We start from the raw sequence: 19,121 nt of genomic DNA, 5'->3' as shown, positions 1-19,121 counted from the left end.
ATCTGTATATAACAGTATAGCCAGTATATAACATTAAAGGAGTATATTAATAGTATAGTCAGAATATAACAGTATAGTCAATATATAACTGTATAGTTAGTATACAACAGGATACAAGTTTTTATCAGTAAAGTTAGTATATAACATTAAAGGACTATATTAATAGTATAGTCATTATATAACAGTATAAGAGTATATAACAGTATTGTCAGTATAACAGTATAGTCAGTATATAACAGTATTGTCATTATAACAGTATAGTCAGTATGTAACAGTATAGTCAGTATAACAGTATTGTCAGTATATAACAATGTAGTCAGTGTATAACATTATACATTATTATATTGTCATTATAACAGTATAGTCATTGTAACAGTAGTGTCAGTATAACAGTATTGTCATTATAACAGTATAGTATATTGTACTATATTGTACTATTTAAACCCTGACTCCACATTATAGTTTCATCATCCAGCTGTGAATCACAGTCATTAATGCTATAAGGCATTTTTTTAGAGAGCTGGATCTCTCTCTCTATAACTCTACATTGAATTAACTCTAAAGCCTGCAATCTATTGTTTATTTGTGGTATTGGTGTAACCCATAAACGCAGTTTGAGGTAGGCAGGTAAGCCGTTGTAGCTTTGAGTGTGTGTGTTTTCTCAGAGTAAACCAGTCCAGCGCCACATAGTACAGCAGGTTAATGTGGTCTATTTCAAGCTATTACTTTTTTTTATAATAACACACACACACATCCACACATCTACACCCTGCACTGCAGCTAAACTCTACTGCGACAGGGGAGAGAGAGGCTTAGTTGGGTTTCTACAAACCTTGTGTGAAAACAGTTAACACATTCATATGAGTGGTGAGTTGATGGAATGAAAAACAGTTGTCCTTCATTTCCATCACTCGCTCCTTCCCTTGCCATGACGTTTCAGTACCAGTACCATGACAGTCGACCTGAATGCTTGGTGTAATACTACAGAGTCACCATGAGTAACGTGTACAACTCCTCTACAGGATATCATCTGGAGGTGTAACTCTCATTAAACTCTATCTCTCTGCTTCTCAGGGTGAATTATCTCTAAGACACCCTGCCTAGTATTAAGTAGTATTAACTCTTAATTCCTCTCCCTGAATTCTCCTCCGCTATACGCCTTCAATGTTACCAGAATCTGTGTGTGTGTGTGCGTGCGTGTGTCTCTACCAAGGACACCAGAGGGGATTCTCTGTAAAATCTGTTTTTTTTTCTAGAAAACAAAGAGGGATTAGCTTCGGCCTGGAGGGAGAGCTGTCAGAAACACACTGCTCAGCATGGAGCCTGTCACACACACATGCACACGCACACACACAGCTACACGGTGCACACACACACACATGTCCCCTATTCAAACATTGCCTCTTTGGAGAGCTGCCGACACAGACACTGGGCAAGTGCCCGTTTGGCGGTTCTGTTTAATGCTCTCATCAAAGCTTTCTAATATGACACCAGGCCTTTTCAGAAGAAGGCACACACACACACACACACACACACACAGTGAAAGCCTGTTTTGCATAAAACCATAAAGCTAATTCACTCCCTTCTGAATATTGTGTATGCCTTTAGTAATGAGAGCTGACATTCTAGAGAGAGAGCGAGAGAAGACCTCGATTTTACCCTGGCAGCGAAGGAAGGTTCATAACATAAAAGTGATCATTTTAAAAGTTTAACGATCAACAGTGGAGAGAAAGGTTGAAATATTTAACCTGTATGTTGACCTTACCTCATACTGTTCAAGGTTAAAAGACAGTGTTTAATATACCTGGACATATTCAATTAAATAAAAACATTCCTCTGTTTCCATAGAAATAGCATGCAATATATTACCGTAATACAATTCAGGGGCGCAACTTTTGTTTCAGAAGTGGGGGGACATAATTTTTTTCCTTTTTTTCTGTCGGATAAAAACTCCAAATAGCTTACCCGACCACTCGGAGGCATCCACATGGTTCTAAAGTACACCGTTGCCTCGTTTTAGATCACATTCCTATCTCCAAATGGCCTACCCGACCACTCGGAGGCATCCACATGGTTCTAAAGTACACTGTTGCCTCGTTTTAGATCACATTCCAATGATAAAACTGTGGGGGACAAAAATGCCATTTCAGAACATGAGGGGGATATGTCCCCAGTGAAATTTGCACCACTAATAGTATCTAACCGAAGAAAGCGCTTGTTTGCCAAGTTTTGAGTAGTTCTCTCTAATGTCGAAAAGCAACAGAAGCACATTAGCTGGTAAAAAACATGTCAGATAGTGTGTGTTTTGGGGTCGGTTTTCGATGAGATTTTAGAAACGTATTAATTAAGTGAAAAGATCAGGTTTTCTCCTGAATGTTGAGTTTTAGCTCAATTGTCACCTGCACATACACAGAGACACATACATGCATGCATGCATACATACATACATACATATATACATACATACATACATACATACACACACACACACACACACACACACACACACACACACACACACACACACACACCCTCTAACACACACCACTCCCACCTGCGCCTTCAAATAAACACAGCCAAACAGACAGCTTTTAGAATAGCTCCAGAGACTGATGTTCTAATGAATTCCTAGCTGGATATCAATGGAGAATTATTACATGACTTTGAACCTGCAGGATCAAAAAGATGCTGGAGCAAATAACCAACCAAGTTGGATGTCTTATTATGTAGCACCTGTTCACATGGGTTTATACGGACACAACTTACAGCTGAAGATACAATAATATTTATCAGCTACTAATGCTGTTCACGTAGGAATGGGCTTACACACACACAATTCTCTTCTGGAGAAGAAAAGTATATTTATGAAAAAAGAATGGACCTTTTATTTGGAGTAAGAGTTAATAAATAAATTGAGAGTAAAAACATAGACATGTAGCTAGCTACAGGTAAGATACAATCTGTGCCAGAAACATTTAGCTCTCAGGATGGATATATGAGGAAATATGATTAAATTATACAGTGTATAGTTTCCGGATTGCACAACTCAATTCGTGCAATTCTGTACAAAAATAATTTTAGCAGATTTTGTTTGTTTTTTGTGCATTTTTGTCTAGATTAATTTGTGTGAAAGACACATTTTTGTGTGACTTAATTAATAGGAAAATAGACATTTTTGTACGACTTAATTGGTAAGAAAATACAAATGTTTGTGCGACTTCATTCACAGAATATACATTTTTGGGGGGTAAACTTCGGAACAATCTTTTGAAAGTTATTAGACCAATGCATGATGGGCAATGGTGTTCTACACTGCTTTTTTTGTGTCCCATATTTGTTTATATAAAAAAACAAATGTGTTAACAACCCACTATTTTTAATCAACCTGGTTGTCACCATAATGATTATATTGCAGTAGTAGCTTAATGTTGTTTTTTGTGGAGCCTACATTACACAATTTTTTTCATAATCTTTTTATACAAGGCTATGTCGAATTTTATGAGGGTTGCCAGATTGGAAAAAAAGATAAATACAATTTAAAAATATATAAAAAATGTGGTATTGATTAAGGTATTTGATTTGGGAATGGGGATACATTTTTTGATGGGAAATTATAATACACACCATAATACACACACGCGCACACAAACACTTACACACACAAACTCACTTTGTTTGTACTCATGTTGTACTCATGCAGACCTTTGGAACATATACATTTTAAAAAGTCTAATAAATAAATGTAATATCGACTACACCATCGCAATAAATCCATTATTTATTTTAGACAGATATAGATATGAAGAAAATGTGGTCTATTTCAGAAGAACAGAATAGCACACTCTGAGTTGTCCATATTTTAGGTCCTGATCAGGCTATGCCATATTGTTGTGGGCTATACTAGTTCATTTAGCAGACAAGATTTGCTTAGAATTTCGTGGTGTTATTTTACATTATTTTATAGTATGAAGAATACAATTGAACATAAGCTGAATAAAATAGTTATTTATGTAACTTTAGTTATGTAACTTTAGTTATGATGTGACTTGCCTAGTTAAATAAAGGTTAAATAAAAATGTCAAAATGATGGGCTATATGTTTTGATTTTTAATACATTCTAAGGCTGCATGATGCTATTCTAATGATGATTTGAAAAAAGTTGCATGAAAGGCATGAGCTTTGCTTTGTTATTTTGTGCAGCCTGTACACACTTCATCAGCCTCTCATTCACATTTTGACAAGCACTTGATAATGCCTAGAATTTCCCGGCTGCATCCCCTTTGTGTTGCCATAATGCCCCCTAAAAAAATATATGCCTTTTGCGGCCAGTGGGCATTGTGCCCTTGTGCTGAATATAATAAATATAATTCCCTTCTCCTTATAATCTCCTTCTCCCAGCTGCGTGCTTCTCACTCACATGGCTCTCACATGGCTCTCTGATCGTGTCTTTCTCACAGGCTACAAGTGAAGACAGACACATCTGGGATGCAGCTGTGCGTGTCCTTATCTAATTCCGAGGCACATATTGAAGATATTGGAAGAACTGTCCACATTTACTTTTCGTCAAACAACAAGATGAGTAGGCCTAACGAACATCAAAAGCACTAGCCTTTGTCAATCTACTATCCCCCATGGTACAAAAGTTGACCTATTCTAGTCTGTGTTAGAAATAAATATTCCAAACTGTCTGGGACAATATGTTTAAGCAATGAGCATGGCGCAACTGATGAAAAAGTTGAGCTTAAAATGTTGATAAACTATTAGGCTATTTCTTCACATAAATTGCAGTTGGCTATAAGCGCAAATGTTCCATTAGCAGGAAACAGCATTCTTAAAAATGACCGCAAATGCAATTATGCATGTAATGCTTTTATTATAAAGGTGCATTTTTATGGTGAAAATGATCTTCCCCAAATTTGAAACTCACACTCTGTGTGTGTGTGCCAGTTAGGCTATACACCCATTGTAAAGTGTATTAATGTGTTTCATTTTAAGAAGTTATTTGGCCACTTTAGTTGGTACAAACCTTATGAAAAAATATAGGCCTATGTGCTAGGCTACATGAGGTGTGTGACTATGATTTGAAAAATCGCAAAAAAAAGCATTCACTGTTTCTTGCCTTCAGCTGGGCATCATTCAGAAGTGATAATATGTAATTCACAAAGTGATAGGGTAATATTGTCACCCATCAGACTATTCTTGATTTAATCTTGTCTTTACATATATTAAATAATATATGTGGTAAATTTGTTTTGATTCAGAATGGACCATTATCATGCACCTGTCTCGAAACAGGGGCAGCGGAAAAAAATATGTAATCTATACTCTTAAATAGCGAAAGCAGGACGCTTTCCCGTGGTTCATTTTCATGCCAGCCAGGTAGGCTATACTCCTGTTGTAAGTAAAACCAATGTGCTTAACATTAGGAAAGTTAGAAATAGATATAGTAGGCCTAGCCTATAGAAAGCTGATGGGATCCTCCTCTTTTTAATAGAGGCCATCACTCTGTTTTCTCAATTGCCTATAGAAATGTTGAGGGACATGAGCTCATGGGCTCTCGTGAAGTGTTTGATTAGATTTTCGATTATATTTACATTGATGTCAGAGTGATTAGAGGGACAATAGAGTGCTGGGTACCAGGCAGTTAGCAAGTTTGGTAGGCTACTAATGACCAGCAGCTGTATCAGAGCTTGGAGAAGCCTTATTACTTGACTAAACGGTCATGTGGAATTTGACTTTCTTCCTGACTCTTGACTGCCGGTGTGGCGATAATACGGTCACCGTAACAGCCCTAGTCATGTATCCATTATCATTAACTGGTTAAATGTTTGTAGTTTGCATGTTTCAGTAATGATTAACATGGTTAAATAGTCGTAAATCTCTTGTTTGATTCAGCTTTTGGTATATTTTGTATTGTTGTACATATTCTGTTTTTCCACAGAAGAAAGCAACAATTAGTCAACATAGTACTGTAAATAAATTGACACTACCTGCTATAGAACGGAATTTGCTCTCTGTAAATAAATGGTGAGAAATGCTCAGTTTGAAGCCATTCGGCTATGGGTTTCACGGCTCTATGATAATCATACAAGTTATATCTATCAGGAATCAAGGTAAGACCCAAGTGCAGACTGTGTGAAGTAACAATGTTTATTTTAACAACAGGGGCAGGCAAACAACAGGCCAAGGCAGGCAGGGGTTGATAATCCAGAGTAGGAGCAAAGGTACAGGACGTCAGGCAGGGACAGGGACAGGCAGAGTGGTCAGGCAGGCGGGAATTAAATACCCTAACCCTAAGCTCAGTTCAATGTCAGCAGCAATTTCCAGTGAGAAATGCTCGGTCTGAAGCCATTTATCTATGGGTATCACAGCTCTATAATAATGATACAAGTTACATTACCTTAAAAATAGTTTATTTACAACCTATGGGGTATAACATATTGGGAATAAGGGTATAGGAGCGTCTGAAAATAATGAAATACCCTAACCCTAAACTATATTTCCACAAACTGAGTGTGAGATTGTGTTGGAATGTAAGACCATAAGGATGAAGTACCATTTAGGACCCTCCATCATCTCTGCCTGGTTCGCACTTATAGTTGATGTCATATTAACGATTCTGTACCCTCTAAGGGACCTTTAATTCATATTTTATCGAGCAGGATTTATGGAGGTCATATCCTCAATGGAAGACATAATAAGAAGATGTTGGAGGACTTTATAATGTGATTTTTATCACTAACTTTAAACCCAACCTTATACGTACGTATACGATCATCTAGTAAGCATTTCTATCCAAAGCATCAACATTGTGCAACAAGTCCACTGTTGTGCTGCCAGCATCATGAGCCAACCAGATAGACCTTTTACAGACAATTTGTTCAGTCTTGTCGCATGTAGTCATGCTCAAACCCATTGACTTAGCCATAGGAACCACCTAGCATGGGAATCTAGTGCCTACTGGTGTGTCAGGCCCCCAGAGTGTGGTAAATCACCAGTTTAGAAAGGACAGTAGGAAACTGGCAAAGATTTCCAGGGTTACAGGTGTTGTAAGACTCCCATGCTACAGACCTGGCTAATGTTCAATTACACATGCATGAAGGACACTGTCACACTCACTCTCTCTCCCTCTCTCTCTCTCTCTCTCTCTCTCTCTCTCTCTCTCTCTCTCTCTCTCTCTCTGTCTCTGGTGTCTCTCTTTTTCTGTCTCTTTCACTCTCTCTGTCTCTCCCCACCTCGTTGGCTGGAGCAGATTGATTCAGACAAATTGTCACCTTGTCACAGCCACAGCCAAAATCTATGCCCCCCCCCCTTTATACACACACACACACCTTTACATTTCCCCAGACAATGAGCTCAAAATCATTTCCCCCCTCATCCTTTTCTTTTATTCTTTTCATACATTTCTTTTCTTGTTTTCTTTCTTTTCTCCCTTATTTCTGTGTTCATTGTGAGCATCACAGATCTGTAGCCTGGGGGAACGTTCCTCTATAACGGACACCCTGACTGACGCACTGGGCTAATTGTTCAGTGTGTCACACATCAGTTTGATTAGTTGGAGAGTTGTCCCCCTGCTGCTAATCTGCCTGTGAGGAACCATTGGTGATGCCTATTATATTTCTGTTGATTTCTCACAATGACAAGAAAACAATGGAAAGCTTTTCCTTCTCCTCGATTTCAGGCAGCCAAAGAGAGCAAGTGTGTGTGTGAGTGTGGGGGGGCTTTTGTCCATTCATGTCTGTACCCTTCCCAGTAGATGGCCTCCACAGCCAGCTCTGTAAACCTCAAAGGTCAAGTCACCAGAAACATCAGTCCATTACCAGAGCAAATTACTTATTCACCAGGAAAGAGAGAGAGAGAGACACAAAAGAGAGGTAGAGATACAGACAGATACACAGAGAGAAGGAGAAAGATGGAGAGAGAGAGAGGAGGAAGAGGGAGAGAGGGATATTTCACTAAAATGATGAGGAACCCTCAGTTTGTAGAGTGATTTTCCACAGTGTGTGGTTGTATTTCATCAGAACTTGATGAGATTAGCGTAGATCTGCTCAAGAAACTTCTGAAGCGTAGCCTTCCAAGTGTGAAATACGGAAATGGGCGGGGTATTTGTGTGTGTGTGTGTGTGTGTGTGTGTGTGTGTGTGTGTGTGTGTGTGGAGAGTGAAGGTCATGTAAATGTCACCACTAAGGGCAGGAGCACCGTGACAGAGAGTGTGTGTCACATACACAATGATGAGACCTTCTGGCTGACACAGACACACACACACACACACACACACACCACCTCAAACTCTGTCTAGAGTATAGTTCCATTAATCTAAGACTTCTTGGTAATTATGTGAATAAACACACATGCTCCTCTCTTGTCCAACAATGAATCTTATGCTTCAGTTTAATCAATCACAAATGGAGAAAACACACAGTGCAGGTTCAGAATGTTTCCTTTGTATAATGCGTTAACCACGTTACAGCTGACACACCCCACAAGCTGTTACCTCTCCTGGGAATTGTATCAGGATATTGATGTGATATCACACCTGTTCTTAGAGAGGAACAAAAACATACTAAGTGAACCAGCAGTGTGTTTTTCCTTCATGTCTGATTCGTTGAATACCTGCCTACAGTATATGGTGCCTGTGTGGTGAGTTACACTGTGTGTCAGTCTATAGGGTGAGTTACACTGTGTGTCAGTCTATATGGTGAGATACACTGTGCTTCAGTTTGAATGGTGAGTTACACTGTGTGTCAGTCTATAGGGTGAGTTACACTGTGTGTCAGTCTATAGGGTGAGTTACACTGTGTTTCAGTCTGTATGGTGAGTTACACTGTGCGTCAGTCTGTAGGGTGAGTTACACTGTGCGTCAGTCTGTATGGTGAGTTACACTGTGTGTCAGTCTGTATGGTGATACACTGTATTTCAGTCTGTATGGTGAGTTACACTGTGTGTCAGTCTGTAGGGTGAGTTACACTGTGTGTCAGTCTGTAAGGTGAGTTACACTGTGTGTCAGTCTGTATGGTGAGTTACACTGTGTGTCAGTCTGTAGGGTGAGTTACACTGTGTGTCAGTTTGTATGGTGAGTTACATTGTGTCTCAGTCTATATGGTGAGTTACACTGTGCGTCAGTTTGTAGGGTGAGTTACACTGTGTGTCAGTCTGTATGGTGAGTTACACTGTGTGTCAGTTTGTATGGTGAGTTACATTGTCTCTCAGTCTATAGGGTGAATTACACTGTGTGTCAGTCTGTATGGTGAGTTACACTGTGTGTCAGTCTGTAGGGTGAGTTACACTGTGTGTCAGTCTGTATGGTGAGTTACACTGTGTGTCAGTCTGTATGGTGAGTTACACTGTGTGTCAGTCTGTATGGTGAGTTACACTGTGTGTCAGTCTGTATGGTGAGTTACACTGTGTGTCAGTCTGTATGGTGAGTTACACTATGTGTCAGTCTGTAAGGTGAGTTACACTGTGTGTCAGTCTGTATGGTGAGTTACATTGTGTGTCAGTCTATAGGGTGAGTTACACTGTGTGTCAGTCTGTATGGTGAGTTACACTGTGTATCAGTCTGTATGGTGAGTTACATTGTGCGTCAGTCTGTATGGTGAGTTACACTGTGTGTCAGTCTGTATGGTGAGTTACACCGTGTGTCAGTCTGTATGGTGAATTACACTGTGCGCCAGTCTGTATGGTGAGTTACACTGTGTGTCAGTCTGTATGGTGAGTTACACTGTGTGTCAGTCTGTATGGTGAGTTACACTGTGTGTCAGTCTGTAGGGTGAGTTACACTGTGTGTCAGTTTGTATGGTGAGATACACTGTGTGTCAGTTTGTATGGTGAGATACACTGTGTGTCAGTCTGTATGGTGAGTTACATTGTGGGTCAGTCTATATGGTGAGTTACACTGTGTGTCAGTTTGTATGGTGAGATACACTGTGTGTCAGTTTGTATGGTGAGATACACTGTGTGTCAGTCTGTATGGTGAGTTACACTGTGTTTCAGTCTATATGGTGAGATACACTGTGTGTCAGTTTGTATGGTGAGATACACTGTGTGTCAGTTTGTATGGTGAGATACACTGTGTGTTAGTCTGTATGGTGAGTTACATTGTGGGTCAGTCTATATGGTGAGTTACACTGTGTTTCAGTCTGTATGGTGAGATACATTGTGTGTCAGTCTGTATCTTGAGATACACTCTGTGTCAGTTTGTATGGTGAGATACACTGTGTTTCAGTCTGTATGGTGAGATACATTGTGTGTCAGTCTATATGGTGAGATACACTGTGTGTCAGTTTGTATGGTGAGATACACTGTGTTTCAGTCTGTATGGTGAGATACATTGTGTGTCAGTCTGTATGGTGAGATACACTCTGTGTCAGTTTGTATGGTGAGATACACTGTGTTTCAGTCTGTATGGTGAGATACATTGTGTGTCAGTCTGTATGGTGAGATACACTGTGTGTCAGTTTGTATGGTGAGATACACTCTGTGTCAGTTAGTATGGTGAGATACACTGTGTGTCAGTTTGTATGGTGAGATACACTGTGTGTCAGTCTGTATGGTGAATGACACTGTGTTTCAGTTTGTATGGTGAGATACACTGTGTGTCAGTCTATATGGTGAGTTACACTGTGTTTCAGTCTATATGGTGAGATACACTGTGTGTCAGTTTGTATGGTGAGATACACTGTGTCAGTTTGTATGGTGAGATACACTGTGTGTCAGTTTGTATGGTGATACACTCTGTGTCAGTTTGTATGGTGAGATACACTGTGTTTCAGTTTGTATGGTGAGTTACACTGTGTGTCAGTCTGTATGGTGAGATACACTGTGTTTCAGTCTATATGGTGAGATGCACTGTGTTTCAGTCTGTATGGTGAGATACACTGTGTGTCAGTCTATAGGATGAAATACACTGCGTGTGTGTTTCTTTAGGGTGAATTACAGTATGATTTACTGTTTGTGTGTGTATGTGTGTGTGTGTGTGTGTGTGTGTGTGTGTGTGTTGTTTTTCACCTTTAAACTTGTTTTAGGGGCTAATTCTCTCTTTAGTGATCTACTCACTGGTTCGCGTAAAGCTCCAGTCATGAAATGGCTACATATCGATCCTTACAGAGGCAGATTTATTACATAGCCTACGGTGTGTACCTGCCCGTCCTCTGAAGTAGAGTTGGTGGAAGAAATAGACACACACCCTATGAGACATGTTCACCTTCAGTTTATTAGAATTATTTGTTTTCTAAGTTTTTTACATTTTGGTCGTTTAGCAGACGTTCTTATCCAGAGCAACTTACAGGAGCAATTAGGGTTAAGTGCCTTGCACAAGGGCACATCGACATATTTTTCACTTAGTCGGCTCGGGGATGCAGACCAGCGACCTTTCAGTTACTAGCCCAACTTACTAGCCCAATTAACATCTTTAATATCTTAATTTACTTTTTTCTCTGTCTCTTTTAGCTTTTCTATTATTTCTACACACTTCTGTCTGTTTACTTGTCTTTTTTCAACTCTGTCTAACTATAACTTCTCTCCTTCCCTCCCCTCCCCTCCTCTCCTCTCCACTTTGCTCCTCCCCTCCCCTCTCCTCCCCTCCCCTAACCTCCGTTCCTCCCCTTCCCTCTCCTCCCCTCCCCTAACCTCCCCTCCCCAAACCTCCCCTCCGCTCCTCTCCTCTCCTCCCCTAACCTCTGCTCCCTTCCCCCTCTCCTCTCCTCCCCTAACCTCTGCTCCTCTCCGATCCTCCTCCCCTCTCCTCTCCTCCCCTAACCTCTGCTCCTCTCCGATCCTCCTCCCCTCCCCTCTCCTCCCCTAACCTCCGCTCCACTCCTCCCCTCCCCTCCCCTCTACTCCTGTTCTCCCCGTCGCTCCTCCACTAACCTCTGCTCCTCACCCCCCTCTTCTCCCCTCTCTTCTTCTCTCTCTCCTCCCCTCTCTCCTCCCATAACCTCCCCTCCCTACTCTCCTATCCTATTCTCCCCTCTGCTCCTCTCCTCTCCTCTCCTCCCCTCTCTCCTCTCCTCCCTAACCTCCCCTCTCTCCTCTCCTCCCCTAACCTCCCCTCTCTCCTCTCCTCCCCTAACCTCCCCTCCCTACTCTCCTCCCCTATTCTCCCCTCCGCTCCTCTCCTCCCCTCTCCTCCCCTAACCCCCCCCCCCACTCTCCTCTCCTATTCTCCCCTCTGCTCCTGTCCTCCCCGCCGCACCTCCCCTAACCTCTGCTCCCCCCCCCCTCTTCTCCCCTAATCTCCATCCCGATTCTCTACTCCCCTCTCCTCCCCTAACCTCCCCTCCACTCCTCTCCTCTCTTCTTCTCTCTCTCCTCCCCTCTCTCCTCCCCTAACCTCCCCTCTCTCCTCTCCTCCCCTAACCTCCCCTCCCTACTCTCCTCCCCTATTCTCCCCTCTGCTCCTCTCCTCCCCTCTCCTCCCCTAACCTCCCCTCCCTACTCTCCTCTCCTATTCTCCCCTCCGCTCCTCTCCTCCCCTCTCCTCCCCTAACCTCCCCTCCCTACTCTCCTCTCCTATTCTCCCCTCTGCTCCTGTCCTCCCCGCCGCCCCTCCCCTAACCTCTGCCCCCCCCTCTTCTCCCCTAATCTCCATCCCGATTCTCTACTCCCCTCTCCTCCCCTCCACTCCTCTCCTCTCTTCTTCTCTCTCTCCTCCCCTCTCTCCTCCCCTAACCTCCCCTCTCTCCTCTCCTCCCCTAACCTCCCCTCCACTCCTCTCCTCTCTTCTTCTCTCTCTCCTCCCCTCTCTCCTCCCCTAACCTCCCCTATCTCCTCTCCTCCCCTAACCTCCCCTCCCTACTCTCCTCCCCTATTCTCCCCTCCGCTCCTCTCCTCCCCTCTCTCCTCCCCTAACCTCCCCTCTCTCCTCTCCTCCCCTAACCTCCCCTCCATTCCTCTCCTCTCTTCTTCTCTCTCTCCTCCCTCTCTCCTCCCCTAACCTCCCCTCTCTCCTCTCCTCCCCTAACCTCCCCTCCCTACTCTCCTCCCCTATTCTCCCCTCCGCTCCTCTCCTCCCCTAACCTCTCCTCCCTACTCTCCTCTCCTATTCTCCCCTCCACTCCTCTCCTCCCCTCTCCTCCCCTCCGCTCCTATCCTCCCCTAACCTCCCCTCTCTCCTCTCCTCCCCTCTCTCCTCTCCTCCCCTAACCTCCCCTCCCTACTCTCCTCCCCTAACATCCCCTCTCTCCTCTCCTCCCCTAACCTCCCCTCTCTCCTCTCCTCCCCTAACCTCCCCTCTCTCCTCTCCTCCCCTAACCTCCCCTCCCTACTCTCCTCTCCTATTCTCCCCTCCGCTCCTCCCCTAACCTCCCCTCTCTCCTCTCCTCCCCTCTCTCCTCTCCTCCCCTAACCTCCCCTCTCTCCTCTCCTCCGCTAACCTCCCCTCTCTCCTCTCCTCCCCTAACCTCCCCTCCCTACTCTCCTCTCCTATTCTCCCCTCCGCTCCTCTCCTCCCCTCTCCTCCCCTAACCTCCCCTTTCTCCTCTCCTCTCCTCCCCCTATAGACCAGATGCAGCTGGTCAGTGACCAGGTGATGAACTATGTCTTGTATCCCTATTTCCCACATGTAGCCCCATCCTCCCCCGGTGTCGACTCCGCCTCTTTACAGCGAGCAGGCAGCCACAGCGCCGGAGGAAGCAGCCACAGCGCCGGAGGAAGCAGCCACAGCGCCGGAGGAAGTTATGGTCGTGGGGGTGCCAATAACTACACTACAGTGGGCCCAGGCTATACAGCAGAGGCCTATGCTACGGACCCCTACACTGCAGATCCCTACCGTACACTACAGTACTGCCCATCTGTAGAGTCTCCTTACAGCAAATCTGGACCAGCCATGCCACCTGAGGGCACACTGGCTAGATCACCATCTATAGACTCCATACAGAAAGACCCGAGGTAGGATCAGGCATGCACACACACATGCACACACACACACACACACATATGCACACACACTCATGCACACACACACACATTCACGCACGCACACACACATACTCCTACACACACTCCCACATCATCCCCCACACACCTTCACACAACATCACACAACATCAATCACCATTTCAATCATAGTGTCTGACCTGCAAATCCTCATAGGTCTATCCTGTGGCGGTCACTGGCCTGTATTACCACACATATTATTTCCCATGTTAATCGATCACTGTCAATCGATCACTGTCAATCAATCAGTAACATACAGAGCTGTGTGGTGGGGCTGTAGAGACTAGTAGGAGAGCAGAGAGGTTCACTCTGGAGGGAACTGACAGTCATGTGTGACAGACAGTACTAGTGTTTACACTTGACCTCTCCTTGGGGGGTATTGATTTGAAAACATAGCAGGAGACTTTATACCACAGAAGGTTGGTGGCACCTTAATTGGGGAGGACGGGCTCGGGGTAATGTCTGGAGCGGAATAGGTGGAATGGTATCAAATACATCAAACACATGGTTTGATGTCATTCCATTTGCTCCGTTCCGGCCATTATTATGAGCCGTTCTCCCCTCAGCAGCCTCCACTGACACATGCACACACAAACACACACAAACACACGCACATAAACTGCTTACACACACGAAAGACAGAGAGAGACTGAAGTAGACATTACTGTACCCGCAGAGAGACATATCTTTTCAGTCTCACTCTCTCCTTCCCACTGAGCTGTATTGCAGCCCAGCCTTCCTGGTGTGTTTCATTATTGCCCTGCACATGTCTTTCAATTAACCTGCTCCACTCCCAGTATATATATATATATATATATATATATATATATATATATATTTCAGACAGTGTTCATGTTCAAATACCTTCATTACGGAGAGAATAAGCCTGTGACTGGGCTAGCTCTCAGCAGCATCCATCAATCTGTAGAGAGAGGGAGAGAGAGGAGGGATAGTAATGGAAGGAGGAATAGAGAAAAAGGAAGGAGAGAAGACAGTGATGAAAGAGGGGCGTCGGGGGCACCGTGAGAGTTATTTAAGATACTCTTCAAAGAGGTAGGGTTTCAGACCGTTTCGAGAGATGGGCAGGGACTCCGCTGTCCTGACTTTAGGGGGAAGCTGGTTCTACCATTGGGGTGCCAGGACAGAAGAGCTTTGACTGGGCTGAAAGGGAGCTGCTCTCCCGTAGGGCTGGGAGGGCCTACAGACCAGAGGTGGCGGAACGAAGTGCTCGGGTTGGGATGTAGTGTTTGAGCCTGAAGGTAGGGAGGGGCAGTTCCTCTTGCCGCTCCATAGGCAAGCACCATGGTCTTGAAGATGATGCAAGCTTCGACTGGAAGCCAGTTGCATGTGCGGAGGAGCGGGGTGACATGGGGGAACCTAGGAAGTTTGAACACCAGGCGGGCTGCTGCATTCTGGATTACAGTTACAGGAGTTTGATGGCACAAGTGGGGAGCCCAGCCAACAGAGAGTTGCGGTAGTCTAGACAGGCGATGACACGTGCCTGGATGAGGTTTTCTGTGTGAGGAAAGGTCGAACTCTACCGATGTTGGAGAGCATGAACCTGCAGGAGCGAGTCACTGCTTTGACGTTTCAAATCAAATGAAAGTTTATTTGTCACGTACGCCGAGTACAACAGGTACTTACAACAGTACAACCTTACAGTGAAATGAAGAAAAGTATGTGTGTGTGTGTGTAGATAAGTAAAGAAATAAAACAACAGTAAAAAGACATTTGAAAATAACAATAGCAAGGCTATATGCAGACACCGGTTAGTCAGGCTTATTGAGGTAGTATGTACATGTAGGTATCGTTAAAGTGACTTTGCAGAGAACGACACGCTGTTGTTGTCCAGGGTCATGTCAAGATTCTTTGCACCCTGGGAGGGGGAAGCTGTGGAGTTATCAACCATGATGGAGAGGTCTTGGAGTGGGCAGGCCTTTCCCGGGAGGAAGAGCAGCTCCGTCTTGTTGAGGTTGAGCTTGAAGTGTTGGGCCGACTTCCAAGCCGATATGTCTGCCAGGCACGCAGAGATGCGTGTCACCACCTGGGTGTCAGAAGGGGTAAGGTGAAGAGTAGTTGAGTGCCAAAGCACCCACATCAAATACATAACACATAATACATGGCAGTAATAGAAGGCATTTCTCGGGGCCCATTGGGTAGTGATACAGGACAGTTGGTGGCTGTTTCTCAGGAGCCTGGTGGTGCAGTCACCTCTTTTGGAGGGAGCAGGTCATGCAGTGTCCAAGAGTGTGCATGTCCTTCACCAGGTGCACTGTGGTTGGACTGCTCCACCTCTGGAGATGATCCTCAGGGCCCTCCTCTGCAACCTGTCCAGTTGGGTGTATACTGTGACCAGATCTTCAGTGGGTAGGCCATTTCTGGCGTTTTGAGGCCTTCCTCACTGACTGCTCCACATGTGTGTCACCACTAAGGTTGGAATCTAGATGAAAACCAAGATAGTTGGTCGTTGATACTACTGGTACTTCCTGTCCTCCGAGGATTATTGGTGCAGGTTGTGGAGGGTCTCTTGAAAAACTAATCCGGATTTCCACAGACGTTTTCCTATTCAGGAGCATGTTGTTGGACACTTCTAGCTGCTTTGCCTCCAACCCCATGGAAGTGTCCTCCTGGATGCTGGTAGCTGTATGGCCTAGGACAGTCCTACATCATCAGCGTACCCAGTGTCCAAAGTGTCACTGAAGACATCTTACCGGGTGGACATGTGAAGTAGAAACTGATATGGTGAGACAACGCCACCTTGTGGCTGAATGTGCCATTCGCCATCAACCCCTGCTTTCTTCCAGTGGTGGAGCTGAGGAGCCAGGCAATTCAACTTGGACACAGTTCAATGTCAGACAGATGTTGCGTGGTCTACTCAATCAAAGGCTTTGGTACAATAGTTGTGGTTTTTTTGAGTCTGTAGCTGTCAGCCAGTAGTAGTGCTTGACTTTGTGAGGTAGGCGTACTGGTTTGGGCACTCAGATAGGACTGCAAATAGTTTTTTCATGAGAGATTAGAGAGTTAGAGAGATAGAGAGATCGGCCTCCAGTCACTCGTTGTACATGGGTTTGACACTTTAGGTATGGGACACACATTGTCAGTCTTCCAGGCATCAGGAACAGTCCCCTGCCAGTAGGTGGTGTTAACTATGTGTTTGATGACGGGGGCTAGATCTTCTGCTCTTTTTGTAGCCAGGCTGGAATGCCATCCGGCCCATACATTTTCCATAGGCTGGGTCTGGTCAGTGCTTGCTTTATTTGGCCAATGCTGCACACAGCTCAACCTACTTAGTAGACATGGGCAGGGGCAAGGTGACAAGAGGTGTGGTGTTTGTCAATGCCTCAGAAAATAAGCCATTTAAAACATCAGCCACATCCTCTTCTTCAACTCCTTCAACCTGTATTCTCAACCTTATGTTTTCTTTCGGCCCAGTCCTTTGTTAATTGGGGGTTTTCTTCTTTAGGTCCTGGATTTCAGTTTTGTAGTAGTTTTTCTTTACTTTCTCGATAAGAATTTGCACTGTGTTTCTGAATTGTCTCTATTTCATGGTCCCCCCCCCCCCCCATCTGTTGAGTTTTCCGTCTTTTCCTGATGGTAGCCTTTATTTTTTCAGTCATTCAGGGCTTGTCCAGAGTTGTTGTTTTCTTATTTCTGATTGGCGTGAATTCATCAAGTGTAGTTTGAATGCAGGAGTTGAATGGCTACACCTTTGCATCAATGCTCGCCACCTTATATATGGCAGACCATTCAGTACTGTCCATCCACCAAGGCAAAGCCTCCTTTCTGTTCTGGGTTACCAGATGGCATTTCTGCCGCTGCGCCTCACTTCTTCCCCCTGATGTTGCGTTTGGGGAGAACAGCAGACATTATGATCACTAGAGCTGAGAGGAGCAAGTACACTGGGGGTGTTGAAGTAATTGAATTATTTATTTATATTGATCAGATCTAGGGTGACTCCCCTTTAGTCTTGTTTCATGTCTGGATGGGAGTTTGTCAGCATCTTGATGGGCAGGTGATTAAAGTCTTCACACAGGATGAGACCCATTTGGGGAGAGCACATCCTGATCTCATCAACGGTATTGATGAGATTAATCCACAGTGTTCTGCTGAGGTGTTTTGTCATGTGTCCATGGTGGATGTTAGAGTCCTCCCACTACCAGTTGAAACTGACCTGGGAAATGATTTAGGACGGAGCTGAAGCCACACACTTTGCCTGCGTAATGTAATTCACATACATAGCAACGCCCCCTCCTCTGGACTGTCTTAACAGCTGATAGTCTTGTATGAAAATAAATTCATCTGGGATATATTCCTGGGTCCATTTTTCAGTGAGACATACAATGTCTGCGTTTACTGACTGAAGAAGCAGTTCAAATTCATCCATGTTGCTTGTCAATGATCTTGAATTACAAGCATGCACATTCAACGTTTTTGAGGCATTTTTGGATGTATTTGCGAAATCACATATTTCAGCTAGAACTCTGCATTCACGTGAACGATTGTGCTTCAGATGTATTTCAGGTCTGCGACCTTCGATTGTCAGTATCGATCGTCTGTCTGCCCTTATCGGCTGTTTTTCCTCTCGCCCGCTTTCTTGTCCCCAATCACTGAAGTTTGTCTCAGATATGCAGTGCCAGTGGAGGTGAATGTGTTTTTTAAGTCCGTAAATAATGCAATGAGTATTCCAAAACGTTTGTACAATCCATCATTGTCAAGAGTCACGCTTAATCTGTTAAAAGAGCAGGAAAAGTACGCAGTGCGACTGAAAACAGCTATAAAAAAACTAACATTTCAAACTTATGTTCCTCTGAAGCCTGGAAGCCACACCTAAAGCTGGCAGTTAGAGGGGAGATAGAGAGAGGTAGAGCAGAATAACAGACAGAGAGAGAGAGCTGTCTTCATATGCGGCATTCAGAGTCAGCCTTGAGAGGGAATGACTTCACTCAGAGAGAGAAATGAGAGAGAGAGAGCTGACTTCATATGCGGCATTCAGTGTCAGCCTTGAGAGGGAATGACTTCATTCAGAGAGAGAAATGAGAGCGAGAGGGAGAGCTTTTAATGTCCAAGGTGATCAGAGCTATTCACAGAACACTATTCACAGAAATACAGTATGATAGAATATGAATAGCTCTTTGCTTCCACACCACTCACATTCATTGTCCTCAGTGAAGCCTGCCTGTCAGCTT

At 44.1% G+C, this 19,121-nt stretch overlaps 1 protein-coding gene across 1 annotated transcript in view; it reads left to right on the top strand.

Annotated features, from left to right (window-relative positions):
• Positions 1–19,121, top strand: part of LOC110535425 (catenin delta-2) — a 393,927-nt gene that overhangs the window by 220,332 nt on the left and 154,474 nt on the right. Inside the window, exon 12 of the mRNA XM_036935119.1 lies at positions 13,566–13,887. Coding sequence (XP_036791014.1) covers positions 13,566–13,887 — 322 coding nt within the window. The remainder of the gene's footprint in view (positions 1–13,565; positions 13,888–19,121) is intronic.

This window comes from Oncorhynchus mykiss, chromosome 11, assembly GCF_013265735.2.
Source record: "Oncorhynchus mykiss isolate Arlee chromosome 11, USDA_OmykA_1.1, whole genome shotgun sequence".
NCBI lineage: Eukaryota > Metazoa > Chordata > Actinopteri > Salmoniformes > Salmonidae > Oncorhynchus > Oncorhynchus mykiss.
Note: the sequence above shows the minus strand (reverse complement) of the source record. Positions and strands in the feature narration are given on the sequence as shown.